Source organism: Amblyraja radiata, chromosome 7 (assembly GCF_010909765.2).
Source record: "Amblyraja radiata isolate CabotCenter1 chromosome 7, sAmbRad1.1.pri, whole genome shotgun sequence".
NCBI classification, from domain to species: Eukaryota; Metazoa; Chordata; class Chondrichthyes; order Rajiformes; family Rajidae; genus Amblyraja; species Amblyraja radiata.
Window position 1 is genome coordinate 83,481,096 of NC_045962.1, and position 15,735 is coordinate 83,496,830.

General features: G+C 47.9%; 1 protein-coding gene across 3 annotated transcripts in view; it reads right to left on the reverse strand.

Annotated features, from left to right (window-relative positions):
* The window catches only part of adcy5 (adenylate cyclase 5), a 266,316-nt gene that overhangs the window by 73,909 nt on the left and 176,672 nt on the right, over nucleotides 1-15,735 (reverse strand). For all 3 annotated transcript variants that reach the window (XM_033024874.1, XM_033024873.1, XM_033024872.1), the window contains exons 4-7: nucleotides 11,262-11,373; nucleotides 9,326-9,453; nucleotides 4,556-4,714; nucleotides 2,796-2,937 (exon numbers count right to left, since the gene is read on the reverse strand). In XM_033024874.1, coding sequence (XP_032880765.1) covers nucleotides 2,796-2,937; nucleotides 4,556-4,714; nucleotides 9,326-9,453; nucleotides 11,262-11,373 — 541 coding nt within the window. The remainder of the gene's footprint in view (nucleotides 1-2,795; nucleotides 2,938-4,555; nucleotides 4,715-9,325; nucleotides 9,454-11,261; nucleotides 11,374-15,735) is intronic.

Below are 15,735 nucleotides of genomic sequence, written 5' to 3' on the forward strand. Positions count from 1 at the left end.
CAATACAATAAATCAAACAGAACCCACCAGCATAATACAAGACAAACAAATATACTAAGTAAACTACTAAACAACTAGATTGCAATCCATGTCCAGGATACATTCCACCCCCCGCGGTGCACAGTGGTCCTGGAAATCCCCCAGGGCGCCCGTGGACAGGGCGTAATCCCTCTCTAGTTCCACCTGGGCAAGGACGTAACCCCGGAAAAGGGGCAGGCAGCCGGCTCGGGCAGAGCCATCTTCCGCCTGGAGCCGTGACTGGCGGATGGCCAGCTTGGCCAGGCCCAGGAGCAACCCAACCAGGACATCTTCGGCCCATCCTACACGCACAAGGGCCAATTTTGCACTGACACCACAACAATTAACCGATAAAACCTGCACGTCGTTGGAGCGTGGGAGGAAAACGGAAATCTCGAAAACCCACACGGTCACGGGGAGAACGTACAAACTCCGTACCGAAAGCACCCGTAGTCAGGTTCGAACCCGAAAAGGCAGCAACTCTAACACTGCGCCACCGTGCCACCCTAACTTTGTGTCTTTCAATGGAACAAACATTTCGGAGGAGAACTAAACAATTTTAAAGGATATATTTTCAAGGCAGAAATTGTAGATTATTGAATAGTACGGGTGTCAGGGGTTATGGGGAGATGGCAGGAGAAGGACTCAATTCCTTGGAGCGCAGGAGGATGAGGGGTGATCTTATTGACGCGTATAGAGGAATGATGAGAGGAATAGATCAGGTAGATGCACAGTCTCTTGCCCAGAGTAGGTGAGTCAAAGTCTAGAGGACATAGGTTCAAGGTGAAGGGGGAAAGATTTAATAGGAATCTGAGGGGTAACTTTTTAACGCAATGGGGGGGTGGGTGTACGGAACGAGCTGCCAAAGGAGGTAGTTGAGGCTGGGACTATCCCAACATTTAACAAACAGTTAGATGGGTACATGGATCGGACAGGTTTGGAGGGATATGGAGCAAATGTTGGCAGGTGGGACTAGTGTAGCTGGGACATGTTGGCCGGTGCGGGCAAGTTGGGCCAAAGGGCCTGTTTCCACGATGTATCACTCTATGACCATGACTCCAAGGGATGAGAGTGAGAGATAGATCAGCCATAATTGAATGGTGGAATAGACTTCATGGGCCGAATGGCCTAATTCTGTTCCTATAAACCGCCTCAGTGCGATCACAGTGGCGCAGCGGTAGAGTTGCTGCCTTAGAGCGAATGCAGCGCCGGAGATCCGGGTTCGATCCCAACTACGGGTGCTGTCTGTACGGAGTTTGTACGTTCTCCCTGTGACCTGCATGGGTTTTCTCCGAGATCTTCGGTTTCCTCCCACACTCCAAAGACGTGCAAGTTTGTAGGTTAATTGGCTTGGTAAATGTAAAAAATTGTCCCGAGTGTGTGTAGGACAGTGTTAGCGTGCGGGGATCGCTGGTCGGCGCGGAGCCGAAGGGCCTGTTTCCGCGCTGTATCTCTAAACTAAACTAAACTAATCTAAACATGAACGTATGAATCAGCTGATGCCTGTGCAAGGCGCTCCATGGTAACAGCTGGGAAGCATATTCCACCAGTTAAGTGTCGAGCCTCACGGATTGGCGCTGTGAAACATTCTTAACAGCTGGAATCAGGTGCCTCAGTGAGTCATTCAACATGAACTTTACAAGTGAAAATAAAAATAAAGTCTCCAGAGAACCAAAGGGGCGTGGTTTAGCTCCGCACGTTATCTGTGTTAGATCCAGAGTTGATTCACATCCATCTGTCACATTTTCAGCTCGATGGGAACGTGTTATTTGAACAATGGGCGAGACAAGATGAATTGCTCTCGTTATAAAGTGATGCAGCATGCAAACAGGCCCTCTGGCCCAACTTACCCACACCGGCCAACAATGTCCCAGCTGCACTAGTTCCACCTGCCTGCGTTTGGCCCACATCCCTCCAAACCTGTCCCATCCATGTACCCGTTCAACTGCTTCTTAAACATTGCGATAGTCCCAGCCTCAACCACCTCCTCTGGCAGCTTATTCCATACACCCACCGCCGTTTATGCGGAAAAAGTTACCCCTCAGATTCCTATTAAATGTATTCCCTCTTCACCTTCAACCTATCCCAACGTTTAAGAAACAGACAGGTACACGGATAGGACAAGTTTGGAGGAATATGGGCCAAACGTGGGCAGATGGGACTAGTGTAGATGGGGCATGTTGGACAAAAGTTGGGCCAAAGGGCCTGTTTCTACGCTGTATCACTCTATGACTCTGTGTCCTCTGGTCCTCCATTCCCCAACTCTGGGCAAGAGACTCTGTGCATCTACCCGATCTACTCCTCAGTATTTAAACCAAAGAATCTCACTGTGACATGTCACATGTGATATGAAAGTATCATAAGATCATAAGTGATAGGAGAAAAATTAGGCCATTCGGCCCGTCAAATCTACTCTGCCATTCAACTATGGCTGATCTATCTCTCCCTCCTAACCCCATTCTCCTGCCTTCTCCCCATAACCAGATAGATAGATAGATAGATAGATAGATAGATAGATAGATAGATAGATAGATAGATAGATAGATAGATAGATAGATAGATAGATAGATAGATAGATAGATAGATAGATAGATAGATAATCCCTCTGAGTCTGAAGAAGGGTCTGAAATGTCACCTATTCCTTCGCTCCATAGATGCTGCCTCACCCGCTGAGTTTCTCCAGCTTTTTGTCTAAGATAGATAGATGGATGGATGGATGGATGGATAGATGGATGGATGGATGGATGGATGGATGGATGGATGGATAGATTCCTTACCCGTTTCTGACTGCAGCCCATGATAAGGTAGGTCTCGATGTTGTGGTCCTTCAGGTAAGTGTTCCTGTCACCTCCGAAACCTGCCTCCACCTCGTAATCCCCATTCAGGTAGTTGAGCGTGGCTTTGGTGATGTGGATCCGACTGCGGTGAGGCAGAGAGATGTCGTTCAGACAAGCGCACAGACCGACAACATCATGTGCTGGGTGCATGGACCTGCCAGGAAACTCCAGAGCAGACACAAAGCGCTGGAGTAACTCAGCGGCTCAGGCAGCATCTCCGGAGAACACAGATGGGCAGCATATCATCTTCACATGTCATGGGAGAAGAATTAGGCCGTTCGGCCCATCGGGTCAGATTTATCTCTCCCTCCTAACCCCATTCTTCTGCCTTCAAACCCCTGACACCCGTACTGATCAAGAATCTGTCAATCTTTAGAAACATAGAAATTAGGTGCAGGAGTAGGCCATTCGGCCCTTCGAGCCTGCACCGCCATTCAATATGATCATGGCTGATCATCCAACTCAGTATCCTGTACCTGCCTTCTCTCCATACCCCCTGATCCCTTTAGCCACAAGGGCCACATCTAACTCCCTCTTAAATATAGCCAATGAACTGGCCTCAACTACCTTCTGTGGTACTTCTTTACCTTAGAAGTACCCAGTGACTGTTCGGGTCGGGGCCCTTTTTCAGGTTAATTGTAAGGGTGGGGGTAAACTGGGAGAGACGAGGGGCAGGTTGAGGTCTGGCAGGTACTTCCCGGCGGACCGCGGATGTGGCTGGGAATGCAGCCGGAGGCCTTTATGGAGGCGCCGCGGTCTCGATGCCCCGGGTGGGGCGAAGCGGCTGACGGAGCCAGCGGCTGGAGCCCCGGTCGGCACCACGGAGGCGTGAAGAGGGGCGTGTACAGGGGCGAGTCCTCGCGACGATGGGACCCGCGGTCGATGAGAGCGTGGAGGACCACTGTGAGGGGGGAGGGGATGAACAATGGAGGACCCGGCGTGGGGGAACTGGGTCCTCCTGACAAAAGGGGGCGCCAGCGTGCTTTGTAACTTTGTCAGCGCCATAGGTGGCTGCTATTTGTATATATCGTTTATGCAAGCAATGAATCTCACTCTGCACAGTCACATGTGACAATAAAGTATTATAATTCCTATTCCTAATAGGTGAAGATTACTGTCTCTTCCAGCTATCGTTTATTGTCACGTGTACCGAGGTACAGTGAAAAGCTTTTGTTGCGTGCTAACCAGTCAGCAGAAAGACAATACATGATTACAATCTAGCCATTCACAGTGTATAGATACATAAGGGAAAAACGTTCAGTGCAAGGTGAAGGTCTGATCAAAGATAGTCCGAGGGTCACCAATGAGGTAGATAGTAGTTCGGCACTGCTCTCTAGGTGTGGTAGGATGATTCAGTTGCCTGATAACAGCTGGGAAGAAACTGTCTCTGAATCTGGAGGTGTGCGTTTCCACACTTATATATCTTTTGCCCGATGGGAGAGGGGAGAAGAGGGAGTTGCCAGGGTGCGACTCGTCATTGATTATGCTGCTGGCCTTGCCGAGGCAGCGTGAGGTATAAACGGAGATTGATTGATTGAGTCAATGGACGTGAGGTTGGTTTGTGGGTGACGGTCTGGGCTGCGTCCACGACTCTCTGCAATTTCTTGCGGCCTTGGACGGAGCTGGTTCGGAGCTCGTGGATGGAGGGCCGTGTGTGATGGTTCCACCGCGCCGCGCTTCGTTTCAAGTTTAACCCTTACCCTGCCTTGCCGCCGGCTTCCATGTGGTTGGCCAGGGTGACGTCGTTCGACCAGACGTCAAACTGCCACTTGCGGAGGCCCAGAACGCCGCAGTGCACCCGTCCGCTGTGAATGCCCACCCGCATGTTGACATTCACTCCCGTCACCTCTCGCACCAGCCTGCAGGACAAGGAGCACAACGCATCTTCTTCAGTTTACTTCAGTCTGTAGACGGATCGATGGCAATCATGTATTGCCTTTCTGCTGACTGGTTAGCACGTAAAAAAAAAAGCTTTAGTCTGTACCTCGGGACTCGTGACAATAAACTAAACTGAAACTGAATTTACTTTATTGTCACGTTTAGCGAGGTACAGTGAAAAGCTTTTGTTGCGTGCTAACCAGTCAGTGGAAAGACAATACATGATTACAATCGAGCCATTTTGCAGTGTACAGATACATGATAAGGGAATAAGAATTTCATTGTTCTATCTGGGACATATGACAATAAAACACACTTGACTTGACTCTTGAGGTTTAGTGCTAAGTAAAGTCCGATCAAAGATAGTCCGAGGGTCACCAATGAGGTAGATGGGAGGTCAGGACCGCTCTCTGGTTGCGGTAGGATGATTCAGTTGCCTGATAACAGCTGAGAAGAAACTGGCCCTGAATCTGGAGGTGTGCGTTTTTACACTTCTGTACCTCTTGCCCGAAGGGCCATCACATACAACGCTCAGAATTCCCACACTAGCATTCCACTGTCGCGCTCACGCCTCCGTTCCACACGGACAGGGCGACTTAGACTTCAGAGAGTCCTTGTAATGTGGGAGGAAACTGGAGCGCCCGGAGAAAACCCACGCGGTCACAGGGAGAACGGACAAACTCAGAACAGGCAGCACCCGTAGTTAGGATAGAACCTGGGTCTCTGGCGCTGTGATCCGGTTTAGGTTTATTCGTTTAGTTTAGAGATACAGCGCGGAAACTGGCCCTTCGACACCGAGTCCGCGCCGACCAGCGATCGCCCGGTACACGAGCACTATCCTACACACACTAGGGACAATTTATAACTTTTACAGAAGCCAATTAACCTACAAAACTGTACGTCTTTGGAGTGTGGGAGGGGACTGGAGCACCCGGAGAAAACCCACGCGGACACGGGGAGAATGTACAAACTCCGTACAGACAGCACCCGTAGTCAGGATGGAACCTGGGTCTCTGGCGCTGTGAGGCAGCAACTCTACCGCTGCGCCACCGTGCCTCACCCGTGTTGTGAAGGTGGGGGAGGTGCTGGTGAAGAGTCACTTCACACTTCAACCGACACCAGGGAAATGCTTAATTCTGCTCATTCATTCCACCCCTCCCCCCCTCGACCTCTCCCTGGCTGGTCCAAGTATTAAGTTCTGACGCTGCAACTGTGAACGGGCTTCAAAGAGCGTTCCTGTTACTACAGAGCAACTGTAAACCAATTGTAAACACCAGGATTACTTTGAGGAATTAAAGGATGGAACAGAGAGTCATACTAACTTATCCAGAACGCTTACACTCTGCAGCCCCACATCTGAACGTATTTCCTGCAGCCTTTATTAAAAGCCAAAATCCAACTTGACTAACTCGTTGAAGTAAAAACCAAACTCTCGGGATAGATGGGTCAAGCTCATAAATGATGGGAGCAGCATTAGGCCATTCGGCCCATCAAGTCTACATTTCCATTCAATCATGGCTGATCTATCAATAGACAATAGGTACAGGAGTAGGCCATTCGGGCCTTCGAGCCAGCACCGCCATTCAATGTGATCATGGCTGATCATCCCCAATCAGTACCCCGTTCCTGCCTTCTCCCCATATCCCCTGACCCCGTTATTTCTAAGAGCCCTATCAAGCTCTCTCTTGAAAGCATCCAGAGAACCCACCACCACCGCCCTCTGAGGCAGAGAATTCCACAGACTCCCAACTCTCTGTGAGGAATAGTGTTTCCTCGTCTCCGTCCTAAATGGCTTACCCCTTATTCTTCAATTTCCCTCTTATCTCTTATCCTTCCCTCTTAACTCCACTCTCCTGCCTTCTTCCCGTAACCCTTGGCACCCGTACTAATCAAGAACTTCTTCTCAGATGAGTTTAGTTTAGTTTGGAGTTACAGCGTGGAAACAGGCCCTACGGTCCAGTCCCGGGTCCATGCCAACCAGCGATCCTCGACACTAACACTATCCTACACTCACCAGGGACAATTTAAATTTATACCAAGCTAATTAACCTACCCTATCTATGCCTCTCATGATTTTGTATGCTTCTATTCGGTTTAAAGTGAAATGGTTTAAATTTATTTGGAAGTTAAATGGGTGTTTTTTTTCACTCAAAGGCTGGTGGGCACATGGAACAAGCTGCCAGATGGGTTGAGTCAATCGTTGTACAGTGAAAAGCTTTTATGCTGCATGCTATCGAGTCAGCAAAAAGAGTCGAAATTATTCATCAAGACAGCCACCATGTAGATACAGGATAAAGGTTACAAAAGTGCAAGGTAAAGCCCCATAAAGTACCATTAAAGATCGTTCGACGGTCTCCAATGGGGAGGATTAGTACAGGTTTGATTAGTTTAATTAGGGTGTCAGGGATTACGGGGAGAAGGCAGGAGATTGGGGTTCAGAGGAAAAGATAGAACAGCCGTGATTGAATGGTAGAGTAGACTTGATGGGCCGAATGGCCTAAAACTTGTGAATTTAGATGGGAGGTCAGGGCCACTTTCTAGTTGGTGATAGAATGGTTCAGTTGCCTGATAACAGCTGGGAAGAAGTTCGACACAAACAGCTGGAGTAACTCAGCGGGCCAGGCAGTATCTCTGGAGAGAAGGAATGGGTGACGTTTCGGATCAAGACGTCTCGACCCGAAACGTCACCCACTCCTTCTCTCCAGAGATGCTGCCTGTCCCGCTGAGTTACTCCAGCTTTTTGTGTCTTTCTTCGGATTAAACCAGCATCTGCAGTTCCTTCCTGCACAACAGCTGGGAAGGAACTGTCCATGATTCAGGAGGCGTGTGTTTTCACACTTCTGTACCTCTTGCCTGATGGGAGAGGGTAGAGGGGGTGCAGGTTTGTAGGCTAATTGGCTGCTGCAAATTGTCCCTTGTGTAGAATAGTGCTAGTGATCGCTGGCCGGCGCAGACCCGGTTGGGCCGAAGGGCCTGTTTCCGCGCCCTATCCCGAAAGTGTAAAGTTACACCAGGCACTGTTCCCCCCCCCCCCCCCCCCGGGACCCTTTACATGTCAATCGTGATGGGAAACAGAACTAACGACACAAGGGTAAAGTTTGAGATGACCTCGAGTTAATGGAGTTGGGAAAGTTGACTCAGGGGAGGGTCAGCACAGAGAGGTCAAGACCGTAAATAGCAAGGTTTTGGATGAGAGGGAATGAGGTCAGTGGGGAGGGGACGGCTCAGTAGAAACATCACAGTGTGCTCGCGATTAGCAAAAAATCCCCCGTGTCACTCTGATGAGATGCAGTGGACCCACAACATTAGGACGTTAATGATGCTGTCGTCACTGTCTCTGCCTGTCCCTACCTTCTGGGTCGGGTTCAAATTAAAATGTCATGCAAAATTAATGAGCAGCTCATCTGCCATTAGGAACTGTCTACATTAAAACGTGCGTTTTCACTGCAGACGCTAATTAGTGCCGAGGGAATCCGCCTTGATCACTCGGTAATGCACAGTGGGAATGCTGGCTAGATTTAACAGTGAGAAGAGTCTCGCAGTTGAGTACGTGTTTTGCCAACACTCTGACTGAGAATTGCCATCAGGAATAACACAAGAGTGTGTTAGATCATGAGCGGATTAGATAGGGCCCTGGTGAGACCGCACCTGGAGTATTGTGTGCAGCTTTCTTCTCCTGAATTGAGGATGGACATTCTTGCTATTGAGGGAGCGCCGCGTAATTTCACCAGGTTAATTCCCGGGATGGCGGGACTGACATCTGATGAAAGAATGGGTCGACTGGGCTTGTATTCGCTGCAATTTAGAAGGATCTTATAGAAACTTGTAAAATTCCTAAGGGATTGGACAGGGTAGATGCAGGAAATATGTTCCCCATGTTGGGGGTGTCCAGAACCAGGGGGTCGCAGTTCAAGAGGTCGGTTATTTTTGGCCGACATAAGGGCATGAGGAAAAACTGCCATTAGGCCAACTGTCCTATCCATGTACCTATCTAACTGTTTCTTTAAATGCTGGGATAGTCCCCACCTCAACTACCTCCTCTGGCAGCTCGTTCCATACACCCACCACCCCCTGTGTGAAAAAGTAACTCCTCAGATTCCTATTCAATCTTTTCCCCATCACCTTAAACCTATGTCCTCTGGTCCTCGATTCGCCTACTCTGGGCAAGAGACTCTGTGCATCTGATTGTCATTAGAAAATTGATTGAAAGATACAGCTTGAAAAGATGCCCTTCGGCCCACCCTGTCCACATCGGCCATCGATCGCCCGTTCACACTAGTTCTAAGTTAACCCACTTTCACATCCACTCCACACACTCTGGGAGGCAATTCACAGAGAGCAGGTAACCTGCAAACCTGCACGTCTTTGGAATGTGGGAGGATCTGAGCATTTGGAGGAAGACCACGGGGGTCACAGGGGGGGAACGTGCATACTCCACATGGTCAGCGACCGAGGTCAGGTCTCTGGCCCCGTGAGGCGGCAGCTCTACCCGCTGCACGCTGAAAGAAAACACACTTCCTGGCGACGGGGTGGGTGAGGGAGGGGTGCGGGGTTAGCGAAGGGGGTCAAAGGTGAAAGGTCGTGGCACTTACGAGATGGCCTCAATCATATCCACACCCATCTCGACGCAGCAGTGGGCGTGGTCTGCTCGAGCCTCAGGTAGGCCCGACACACAGTAGTAGCAGTCACCCAGGATCTTGATCCGCAGGCAATGGTTCTCCTGAAGAATGGAAGAAGAAACAGATTTGGGGAAGAGTGTACAATGAAAAGGTTTTTACTGCGTGCTAACCAGTCAGCGGAAAGACAATACGTGAGTACCATCAATCCGTTTACAGTGTATAGATACATGATAAAGGGAGGACGGTTCAGTGCAAGGTAAAGCCAACAATGGTGGGTCAAGGATAGTCCAAGGGACATCAAAGAGGCAGACAGTTTAGTTGCCTAATAACTGCTGAAGAAAGGCTTTGGAGAGAGTGAGGCCTTAGTGAAAGGCCTGGATTGAGTGGATGTGGAGAGGATGTTTCCACGAGTGGGAGAGCCTAGGACCAGAGGCCACAGCCTCAGAATACACAACGTACCTTCAGAAAGAAGGTGAGGGGGAATTTCTTTAGTCAGAATCTGTGGAATTCATTGCCGCAGAAGGTTGTGGAGGCCAAGTCAGTGGATATTTATTAGGCAGAGATGGATAGATTTGATTAGTACAGGTGTCAGGGGTTATGGGGAGAAGGCAGGAAAATGGGGTTAGGAGGGAGAGATAGATCAGCCGTGATGGAATGGCAGAGTAGACTTGATGGGCCGAATGGCCCAATTCTGCTCCAATCACTTAGGAGCAGGGTTTTGTGAGCATTTCTGGTCGCCCTATTGCAGAAATGATGTGGAGGCTTTGGAGAGGGTGCAGTGGTTTACCAGAATGATGGACACAAAGTGCTGGAGTAACTCAACGGGTCGGGCAGCACTGCTGGAGAAAGAGGATTGATGGCGTTTTGGGTCGGATTCAGATTCTTACCAAAACAATGCCTGATAACTCAAGTTCAAGTGCAAGAGTTCAAGAGAGTTTATTGTCATGTGTCCCTGATAGGACAATGAAATTCTTGCTTTGCTTCAGCACACCAGAACATAGTAGGCATGAATACAGAACAGATCAGTGTGTCCATATACCATTATATAAATATATACACACATGAATAAATAAACTAATAAAGTGCAAATAAACAGATTATGGGCTATTAATGTTCAGAGTTTTGTCCGAGCCTGGTTTAATAGCCTGATGGCTGTGGGGAAGTAGCTATTCCTGAACCTGGTCGTTGCAGTCTTCAGGCTCCTGTACCTTCTACCTGAAGGTAGTGGGGATATGAGTGTGTGGCCCGGATGGTGTGGGTCCTTGATGATGCTGCCAGCCTTTTTGAGGCAGCGACTGTGATAGATCCTCTCGATGGAAGGGAGGTCAGAGCCGATGATGGACTGGGCAGTGTTTACTACTTTTTGTAGTCTTTTCCGCTCCAGGGCGCTCAAGTTTACAAACCAAGCCATGATGCAACCGGTCAGCATGCTCTCTACTGTGCACCTGTAGAAGTTAGAGAGAGTCTTCCTTGACAAACCGACTCGCCGGAAGATCAACTTAAATCCAGAAGCATGGTAGAGATGCTCTCCTTGCAGTGCTAAACAGAGGGGATGTGGAACGAGCTGCCAGAGGAGATAGTTGAGGCAGGAGCAATAATATTTAAAAGATAGTTGGCCGGGCAGATGGACAGGAAAGGTGTAGAGGGACATGGGCCAAAGGAAGGCAGATGGCACTAGTGTAGATGGGGCATCTGAGTCGGCATGGACATGATGGGCTGAAGGGCCTGTTTCCCAGCCGAATAACTCTATCACTCCAAGTCAAATATGTCAGTGAGATGCATGTGCGGTGCAGAAATCTGCTTGCTGGAGAATAGTTTTCCTTTTAAGGCTCGGGTAGTAACGATAGGCCAGACGACAGCTGGAAAGGATAAAATGGGAGCAGCGCAGTCCGGGGGAGCAATTACTTACTGCTGCAAGCTTGTCGAATCTGGCGAACAGTTCGTTGAGAGTCATGACCAGTTCTTGAGCCATGCACTGGGAGGCCAGGCTGGTGAATCCTTCAATGTCTGCAAAGAGGATGCTGCAAAAGACAGGCAGAGAGATGTGAGGGGGAATATTCGACAACCATCCATGCACATGAGCAGAATTAGGCCTTTCGGGTCCATCAGGTCTGCTCCGCCATTCATTCCTGACTGATCTATCTTTCCCTCTCGAACACCATTCTCCCCGTAACCCCTGAATCCTGGACTAAACGATAGGCGCGGCATGGTGGCGCAGCGGTAGAGTTGCTGCCTCACAGCGCCAGGGACCCGCGGGTTCGATCCTGACTCCGGGTGCTTGTCTGCATGGAGTGGCCCACACAGCATGCCATGCTGTCAAAGACAAGACTGTACATGATTACAATCGAGCTGTCCGCAGTGTACATATACAGGATAAAAGGTATAGCTTTTAATGCAAGACAAAGTCCAGTAAAGTCTGATTAAACATGGCTCAAGGGTCTACAATGAGGTAGATGTTAAGTCAGGATCGAGGTACAGTGAAAAGCTTCTTTCCTGTGTGCTATCCAGTCAGCGGAAAGATTATCCATTCCTTGCCTACCTATGGGCCGATCTAAAAGCCTCTTAAACGCTACTATTGTATCTGCCTCCACCACTAGCCCTGGCAGCACGTTCCAGACACCCACCACCCGCTGTGTAAAAATATTTGCCCTGAGCATCACCTGTGCCTCTCTCATCTTAACGTTATGCCCTCATGTCTTTGATATTCAGTTTAGTTTAGTTTAGAGATACAGCGCGGAAACAGGCCCTTCGGCCAAACCGGGTCCGCGCCGACCAGCGTTTCCCGCACATTAACACTATCCTATACCCACTAGGGACAATTTTGACATTTACCAAGCCAATTAACCTACAAACCTGTACGCCTTTGGAGTGTGGGAGGAAACCGCAGATCTCGGAGAAAACCCACGCAGGTCACGGGGAGAACGTACAAACTCCAGACAGACACAATCGGGATCGAACCCGGGTCTCCGGCGCTGCGTTCGCTGGAAGGCAGCAACGCTACTGCTGCGCCACCGTGACTGCCTGGGACAAGATTTCTTCTGACTGTCTACCCTATCTATGCCTCTCATCATATATATATTTCTATCAAGACTCCCCTCAGCCTCCAACGCTCCAGAGAAATCAATCCACCTTTCTTCAGATTGACCCAACCCGAAACGTCACCTATTCATGTTCTCCAGAGATGCTGCCTGACCCAGTGAGTTACTCCAGCACTTTGTGTCTTTCTTTGTAAACTAGCACCTGCAGTTCCTTGAGCCTCCAACAGTGTCAAAATGGATCAAAATGACACAAAGTGCTGGAGAACTCAGCTGGTCAGGCAGCATCTCCGGAGAAGAGTGAGTAGGTGACGTTTCGGGTCAGGACCCTTCTGGACCAGACAGAGACTCAGGGGAGAGGGACATATGGAAGAGTAAGGTGTGAAAACATAGATCAAAGGGGACAATGGTCAAGGACAATGTAGAATGGACCATTGTTAGCGGAGGGAAAGGTGACAACGAGGCATACAATCAGTAAAATGTAATCAGGAGGACAGTGAAACTAGTCGGAGAACTGGGATGGGGGAGGGAGGGAGATAGGGGGAAAGCAAGGGTAGACAGGCAATGGGAGGGTGCAGAATGGCCAGATGGTTGGAACAAAGTCCAGAGATAAAAACAGGTGTGAAACAGGGTTGAAGAATTGTGAAGCCGGATGGTGGAAACTGAGGTAGTGAAAAGCTTTTGTTGCTTTTGTTAACCAGTCAGCGGAGTCAACTACAATTGAGCCATTTACAGTGTAGAGAGACATGATAAGGGAGGGGAGGGGGGGGGGGGGAGAAAAAGTGGGGGTTCAAGGTATGCCTACGAGGTTAATTCCCGGGATGGCGGGACTGTCATGCTGAGAGAATGGAGCGGCTGGGCTTGTACACTCTGAAATTTAGAAGTGATTATCTGAAAAAATATACAAAAGACTATCATAATATGCCTACCGACTTACTGGATGAAGCAATGAAGACAAAGGCAGAATCAGCTAATCTAATATCGTACCTATATAACATCATCTTAAACATAGAAATACCCACAACTGATGGAATTAGAAGAGACTGGGAACAAGAATTAGCTATGAAAATTTCAAGAGAGCTGGGATAATCACTTACTACAGGTGCATAAATGTTCGATCAACGTACGACATACTCTCATCCAATTCAAAACATTACATAGACTATATTATTCAAAAACTAAAATAAATAAATTCTTCCCTAATGTCTCACCCATCTGTGATAAATGTCTGTGTCAAGAAGCTACCATAGCGCATTCTTTTGTTTTTTGTACAAAAATCCAAAAATTCTGGTATGAAATATTTGATATCTTTACAAAATTAATCAAAATAAAACTGGTACCAAAACCAGAATGGATCATTTTTGGAATATCGGAAGGTAACCCTGAACTAAACGTGTTTCAGAAGAATTTACTCAATTACGGGCTAATAATGGGAAAAAAGCTCATACTTAAATTCTGGAAAAATGCGCCCACACCAACAATAAAAATGTGGATATCAAATATGTTTGAAACACTACATCTGGAAGAGATGAGATTCCTCTTAGCAGGCAAAGCAGACCAATTCCAAAAGACGTGGTCTACGTTTTTGGAACTATTACAAGCATGAGGTGCAATAGTAATCTAAAAAATAAATAAATAAATAAATAAATAAATGGTACCAGGATCTGGCAACGGGGGGTAAAACAACAAAAACAGACTTGGTTGGTAGTCCCCTTTCTGCGGAGTTTAATGTTATAATAGAGCGATTGTTTCTCCATTCTTTTTCCTTCTTTTCTAGGGTCTACTTTCTTTCTTTACTTCCTTCTCTAACTTCTTTTCTAAGGGGCTTTCTTTTCTCAACACTCTCCTGCACCTTCACGACTCTTGCGCACTTTCCTTACTTCCTTTACTTCTATCTTTTTCTTAAAGCTCAAAAAATGAAGCGGTACAAAAATGTATTAAGACATATGTGTTGTGTATTATTGTAACTTACCGTACTTCTAATAAAAAGAATAAATAAAATAAAAAAGTAATTAAAAAAAAAAAAAAAAAAAAAATTTAGAAGGATGAGAGGGTATCTTATTGAAACATATAAGATTATTAAGGCTTTGGACATGCTAGACACAGGAAACATGTTCTCGATGTTGGGAGTCCAGAACCAGGGGCCACAGTTTAAGTATCAAGAATCAAGAATCTATCTATCTCTGCCTTAAATATATCTACTGACTTTTACCTCAACAGCATTCTATGGCAAAGAATTCCACAGATTCACCACCCTCCAACTAAAGAAATTCCTCCTCATCTCCTGCCTAAAAGAACGTAATTTTACTTCATAGGCTATGACCTCTAGTCCTAGACTCTCCCACTAGTGGTAACGTCCTCTCCACATCCACTCTATCAGTTTTTCACTATTCGGTAAGTTTCAATGAGGTCCCCCCTCATTCTTCTAAACTCCAGCGAGTACAGGCCCGGTGCCGACGAACGCTCAGGCTGGTGGAGGCTTGGAACACGTTGCCAGGGGTGGCAGTGGAGGCAGATATGATGGTGACATTTAAGATGCTTTTGAGGTTGGCACAAGTGTACACAAGAAATGGAATGATGTGGATCGCGCGCAGGCAGAGGAGTTTATCTTGGGATCATGTTCGGACATTGTGGGCCAAAGGCTTTGTTCCTGTGTTGTAACAGTTCCATGTAACCCATATACTAGCAACATCTTTGGGATGTGGGAGGAAACCGGGGCACCCGGAGGGAACCCATGCTGGCACAGGAAGAACATGCAAACTCCACACAGACAGCACCCGAATTCGGGATTGAACCCATGTTCTGTAAGGCAGCAGCTCTACCATTAAAGAAGAAGCCCTTTTATGACTTCTGGATCATCCTGAGCCGACAGAGGTTGTTCATAAAATACATGTTCATAAATAAGGCCATTCGGCCTATCAAGTCTATGGCCTATCTTCGGCCTATCTTTTCCTCTCAACCCCATTCTCCTGCCTTCTCCCCACAAATCCCTGACACCCGGGGATCAATCTCATGAACCTACGCTGCACTGCCTCAATCGCAAGGATTCTACTAAATTCGGTAAGTAATTAAGTGACCTAAACCAGGTCATAATCTCCGTGGATGGTCACCATGTTGTGGTGGAGAAGCTTGTGTGGTCCTGAGATCCTGAGAGCGATGCCGTCTCATACAGGTGTATAAAATCATTAGAGGAATTGATCGGGTAGACGCACAGAGTGTCTTGCTCAGAACAGGGGTATCGAGAACCAGAGGATAGAGATTTACGGTGAAGGGGGAAAGATTTAATAGGAATCTGAAGGGGAACTTGTTCACACAAAGGGCTGTGAGTGGGTGTATGGAAGTAGCAGG